The 6,000-nt window shown below is 57.1% G+C and overlaps 1 protein-coding gene across 2 annotated transcripts in view; it reads left to right on the top strand.

Annotated features, from left to right (window-relative positions):
* Positions 1 to 3,950: 3,950 nt before the first annotated feature.
* MKLN1 (muskelin 1) overlaps positions 3,951 to 6,000 on the top strand; it is a 98,247-nt gene continuing 96,197 nt past the window's right edge. The window contains exon 1 of one of the 2 annotated variants that reach the window (XM_062580431.1): positions 3,951 to 4,076. In XM_062580431.1, coding sequence (XP_062436415.1) covers positions 3,976 to 4,076 — 101 coding nt within the window. In that variant the 5' untranslated portion in view covers positions 3,951 to 3,975. The remainder of the gene's footprint in view (positions 4,077 to 6,000) is intronic. The other variant, XM_062580440.1, reaches the window with a different exon arrangement.

Raw genomic sequence — 6,000 nt, 5'->3', positions numbered from 1 at the left:
TCCACCGTGACTCACAGCCCCCTGGGACCAGGTTAGAACAACACCCTGAGGTTGCAGAGGGCCCCCAAACGTTGCAGCTCTGCCTAATGTCCTTGGCTCCATCCTGCTCTGGAAGGAAACACGCGGTGGCCTGTGCTGCCAGTGCCGTTTCCTCCGGTGTGTCTTCAGTGGTCTCTTTTCCAACAGCTGATCCGCTCGGGACCATAACGTGAGATCCGGCTGGCCCATGGTCTCGCTGCTACGGCTGCGTGCCACATTACTGTTTGAGTTGCTTTCTGCTTTTTTTGGCGGTCACCCAGCTCTTCCACGCAACTTGTTTCCATTCTGAACCACGTGCTTGTTGCGTCCCTGACCCCGACTGCCTACGTGGGCTTGAAATATCCCCCAGCTGCCCACGGCCAAGTTGCGAGACAAGCAAAATTTACATGTTGGCACCTGTGTGCGCCTGGCGTCCTGGCAGAGCCGCATGAGACACGTCTCATGGGGTCGCCCTGGCCTCTCCCAGCAGCGCCAGCTACCATCCAGGGTGCCGTCCAGCCACCTTCTCATCCTCCCTGATGCCCCAGGGACCCGTTTGTGCTGCTAGAAGAGCTCTTGCTTCCCATCCAGAGCTTCCTCTCCTCTGCATGCTGGCTGCTGCACAACTGCCCTCCTTGGGGTTTCTCATGAGCTTCATGGACTAGAGGATCTCCAGAGGACCCTTCCAACCTCAACCGCTCTGTGATTCTCCAAAGCCACACGGTCAAGCCATGGCTGGAGGTGGCATGAGGCAGCAGCGGTGTCACTGGACCCCTTAAGTCCTGCGGATGCGGCATTGCCTTGGCACAACACAACTATGGACTAGGAGAGCAGGTCTGAGCAGTGGCGTTTCCTGACCTCCTCTTACAACCCTGCCGGCAGCAGCCAAGGGCAGGATGTGACGAGCTCAGTGGGGCACACTGAACCCCAAAAAACAGGAGGATGGGGGTCTGGCAGCACGGTTCAGGGCCGCTTTGCTTCCCCCGCCGCAATCCTGTGCTGCGGGGCAGTAAAGATGATCCGGACATGTCCCAGCTGCAGATTTCACTGCCATTTGATCCCTGTCGTCAAAAGCGTGATGAAAATAAGCTGGTTCAGGGACAGCGTTGCTGTGTCTGCCTGGGTCTCGACGGGAGCAGCGACGGGATCCCGGGGGCATTTTCCCCTCGCATCGAGCCGTGAGACCTTTGCCTGCTGTTTGCTCTCAATTCCTCAAATTTCACGCGCAGGCTGGATTTTGGCATCGACGAGAGGTGCTCTCGGCTCCCGGCTCTGATGCAGCGCCTCTTATTCTGGGGTGGGTAATGCATTACTAGCGAGATCCTTAGCAAACTATTACTCCTGTGGTAGGTGGGGGAAAAAAGCAAAAAAAAAAAAAAAAAAGGCATAAAAAAGCAAGCCCTCAGGGAGAAAACGGGGTCCACGCTCAGCCTTTGCAGCTGCTGAGCGAGTTTTTCACCGGCAGCCAGGTTTCGTTGCGGCGTGCCAACTCTCCCTCCTAAAATAAAGGGGTCGGGAAAAAATAAACAAATAAATAAATAAATCCTTGTGTTAATTTAATCTAGTCAGGCATCTCTCTGTCCTGCCCGATAATAACTCTCCAATCTGTCATTTCCAACCCACATCTGTTTGTTCGCCTTTTTTTTTTTTAATCTTTCCCTGGCCTTGAAATATCGCCTCTCCGTCCCCGAGCAGCCCAGAGGCGTCGCGGCGACATCCCAAACCTTCCCCATCCATGTTAACCTTGTTGTACGTGAAACCATCTCCCTTCTACAGGTCCCTTAAAAAATATATATTAAAAAATAATTAAGAAAGCAGAAAAAGACTGTAATACCCCCTCCTGGAGATGCCTGTCTAAAAACACCTGCTTTTCCAGCCAGGACGGCTCTGCGAGTTATCAAATAAGAGGACGCAGGAGGCGTGGGAAACGGGCGCTGGTTCTTCCCGCGGTCCTGCCTTTCCGGCCATCCCTCCGTGCGGCACAGAGTAAGGGGAAAAAAAAAAAAAAACAAGGAAAAACCCTCTTCTGGCTAATTCTAGCCCCCGACGCTCCATTTCCGATTGCTTGCCTAAGGGACGGCCAGTGAACCACGCGACTCCGGTAAATCCATGCAGCGATCCATCGGCCGCCGGGCAGAAACGACAGCGTGCCAACGAATAAAAAGGGGGCAAAAAAGAAAAAAAGAAAAAAGAAAAAAAAAAGGAGGCAGATTTGCTGCCGGTTTGCTCGGTGCAACCGTTTGGGACGCTCCGAGGTTGTTCGTGTCATGCGACCTGAAAGACAGGCTTCTTTAAATCAATTTTAGATTTTTTTCTTTGCTTTTTATCTATTTACTCCCGTTTATATTTAAGTGCCTTAATCCATCTAAGGAAAAAAAAATCCAGCGTTTCAACACGGCGTAATAAGTGTCAAAACAAGTCTTTTCCTTTCGGCACTCCTTCTGAAGTATAAAAACACGCGGTCAAATATTTCGCTAATAAAACCGAGCAGGGCCAAACGACTGCGACGCCTCGCGATACCCGTCGCCGTGAAATCCTGCTCCGGTGTCATTCGCCCCCTCTCCGCGCTGAACGCCAGCGGCTCCGGCCCCACGGGCCGGCTTACAACTCGCGGTTATTCTGGGACGGAAAAGGCGCTGTCAGGTCCCAGTTAGGTCCCAGTTAGGTCCCAGTTAGGTCCGTGCAGCGGCGCTTTGCCTGGGGGATTGAAAACAGGTGACATGTAAGGGCTGAGGGAGGGATTATCCTGCTCCAAAATATTATTCTAGGGTTTTACTCCCGGCGCCGGGTCGCCAGGAATCGGCGTGAAAATCGCCCCCCAACGCCCCTGCTACGCTTAGAGTTAGTCGGGTTAATTGGTGGCCGCAGCAAAGTGGTGGAGACTCGCGGCGTGGCCCCCACGGGGACCCCGCACACCCCACTGGTGACCCACGATGTGGCCCCCATGGGCACCCCATGGCCCATGCGCCCACTGGTGATGCACAGCGTGGGCCCCATGAGGGCCCACGGCCCATGTGCCCCATGGCATGGCCCCGACAGTGACCCCATCGCCCACGTGCCCACTGGTGACCCATGGCGTGGCCCCCACAAGGACCCCACAGCCCGTGTGCCCACTGCTGACGCATGGCACCACCCCCACAGGGACCCCACAGCCCATGCATCTACTGGTGACCCATGGTGTGGCCACTATAGGGACTCCACAGCCCATGTGACCCACTGGAGACCCATGGTGTCACCCCCACAGGCACCTCATGGCCTACGCACCCACTGGTGACCCAAGATGTGACTCCCATGGGGACCCCACAGCCCATGCACCCACAGGTACCCCAAGCGTGGCCCTCGTGGAGACCCCATAGCCCTTATGTGTCTCTGGTGACCCACAGCATGGCCCTCATGGAGACTCCACAGCACTGGCACCCCACTAGAGACCCACAGCGTGACCCCCATAGCCCATGTGCCCCACAGCATAGCCCCCATGAGGACCCCATGGCCCATGCGTCTCCCACGGAACCCCACAGCCCACACACCTACTGGTGACCCACAGTGTGGCCCCCACAGGGACCCCATGGCCATTACATGCCACTAGTGACCCACGCACCCACTGGTGATCTATGGTACCTGCACTGCCCCATGGCGTGGCCTCCACGGCTCATGCACCCACTAGTGACCCACAGTACCCTTTCCGTCCCATGGCATGGCTCCCATGGCTACGCACCCTACTGGAGACCCACAGCCCGCACTGTGCCCCATGGCGTGGCCCCTGCAGAGACCCCCCCACCCGTGACCTGTTGCCCTCCATTCGGCCCCCACGGCCCGGCCGCGCTGAGACCCACCCGCGCTCCCGGTGGTCCCCACCTCTCCCCCCCCCCGCGGCGGCGCGGCCCCTTTAAGGGCTCTGGCCCCGCCCCGCGCTCGCGGTCGCTGCCGGGCGCCGCGGCGGGCGCTGCTGACAACAAGATGGCGGCGGCAGGGCCGGCGGCGGCGGCGGGCGGCGAGAGCCGAGTGCTGGGCTACACCCTGCACCGCTGGAGCAGCTTCTCCTCCACCTACCTGCCCGAGTGAGTGCCGCGCCGCGCCGCAGCGCTGCGGGAGCCGCCGGGCCGCGCCGGGCCTGGCCTGGCCGCGCCGGGCCTGGCCGGGCCTGGCCGAGGGGCGCTGGGGCCGGGCCTGGCTCCTCGGTGTGGGGGAGGGGCGGGCCGTGGGGCAGCCCGTGGGGCAGCCCGTGGGGGTGCTGAGCGGGGGGGGGGGGGGGGCGAATCGTGGGGTCTGTGGGGGGCAGGGAGTGGGGGAGGGGCGGGTCGTGGGGGGGCAGGGAGTGGGGGAGGGGCGTGTGCCTGCGGGGTGGGGGCAGGTTGTGGGGTCGTGGGGAGGGGGAACGAGGAGTGGGGGAAGGGCGGGGAGTGGGGCTTGGGGGGCAGGGGGGTCGTGGGGCCTGTGAGGGGGGGGAGAGGGGGGAGCGGGGGAGGGGCGGGTCAGCAAGGTCGGACGAGGCAGTTTGGGGGGTGCGGCAGGGCCTGGCTGCTGGGGTGGAGGAGTGTGGGGGGGTGTTGTGGCCCCCAGGTTGGGGGGGGGGAGAAGGAGCCCCCCAGGTGTGGGGGAGAGGCTGCCCCCAGGCTTGATAGATGCTGTGGGGGCTCGCTGCCAGGTTCGGGGGGGGGGTGGATTTTGTGTGTGTGTGAGCGTGTCGGGGGGGAGGCTGCTGGTGGGTTTTGCGGGGGGGGATTTGGCCCCCAAAACGCTGGCGGCCGCAGGGGCGGCCGTGCTGGCCCGGCCTGCCCCGTGGCTTCGAGGGAGGGGGCTGCGGTAGTGCAGCCTTGACAGCGACCCAGCTGCGATCTGGCACTGAGGATCCCGTTTGGGATGGGTGCACCTTGGGCGTGAGGAGGTGACCTGTGAAATACCCGTGCTGCGGGGACGAAAGCTTGGAGTGGCCGTGGTAGGATCTAGATGTGTGCTCTTCGATACGTCGCCCTCGGCGCCGCAGATCCGGAGGGCTCCCGGAAACACGCCGTTCGGACACCTTAGCTGTGGCGGGCTGCCGCAGAAATCGGCGTAGGGATAGGTTGCGTTGAATTTTATGACCTTTTTGGTTGAGAGTAGGTCACCTAAAGATATGTTTCAACAAGTCCAAAGAGTTGCCTTGTTTTTTAGTTGTTAATTTCATGAATTATCTCCGTAACCTAAAAGCAAGTAATACTTTGCCAAAAGTTTTCTGACTACAACTTCTAATCATTACATCTCTTACTACCTTTGCTTGGTTAGATACGGAAAAGAATGGAACCTCTTTACTTGTTAGTCTTTGTTGATAGTTAAGTCATTTTTTCCCTATTAAAAAGACTAAACTTGTGCAGTAATGCATTTCTTTCAGGACTGTGATAATTCGTGTAGTTTGTCAGTGGTGTTTCTGGTTTCCAAAATCATATTAAAACGTGGTGGCTGAATGGAAGGGTGACAATCTGCTTTTGATCTCACTGAGCGCAATACAAAAAGATAAAACTGCATCTCTCTTCAATACCCCTTCCCAAGGCTTAGTCCTTTTGCCACAGACTTATGAGAAATTAATGTTGACGTGGTAGCTGCAGTGCTGCCCAAAGTCCTTAATGTCATTGCCTTCCATGATATGATTCCTGGCTGGCGTTTTACAAGTGTATGACCTTGCACGTGACTTCTTAAAGACAGTGTTTGAAAGTGCTTATCATCCAATAAAAATAATTGGGACAGGTTTTAAGCTGTGTTCAATAATTCCAGCTATGGGGTTATTCTCTAGCATGTTGACCTTGGTCTGAGGAGTATTGTTCCTAATATTTATGTGTTTTCTTCTGGCTTATAGTGAGAATATTGGGTAGTGTCATGATGAAAGCATCCTGTAAACTTTAGGTTTTTTGCTTGATGTGCGCTAATTTTTCATTTCCCATGTTCTAGGAGAGGACTTAAATGTGATCCAAAGTGGAAAGGGAAGAGTCTGACCTCAGACTTAAGATG

Source organism: Rhea pennata, chromosome 1, assembly GCF_028389875.1.
Source record: "Rhea pennata isolate bPtePen1 chromosome 1, bPtePen1.pri, whole genome shotgun sequence".
Classification (NCBI taxonomy): domain Eukaryota; kingdom Metazoa; phylum Chordata; class Aves; order Rheiformes; family Rheidae; genus Rhea; species Rhea pennata.
Note: the sequence above shows the minus strand (reverse complement) of the source record. Positions and strands in the feature narration are given on the sequence as shown.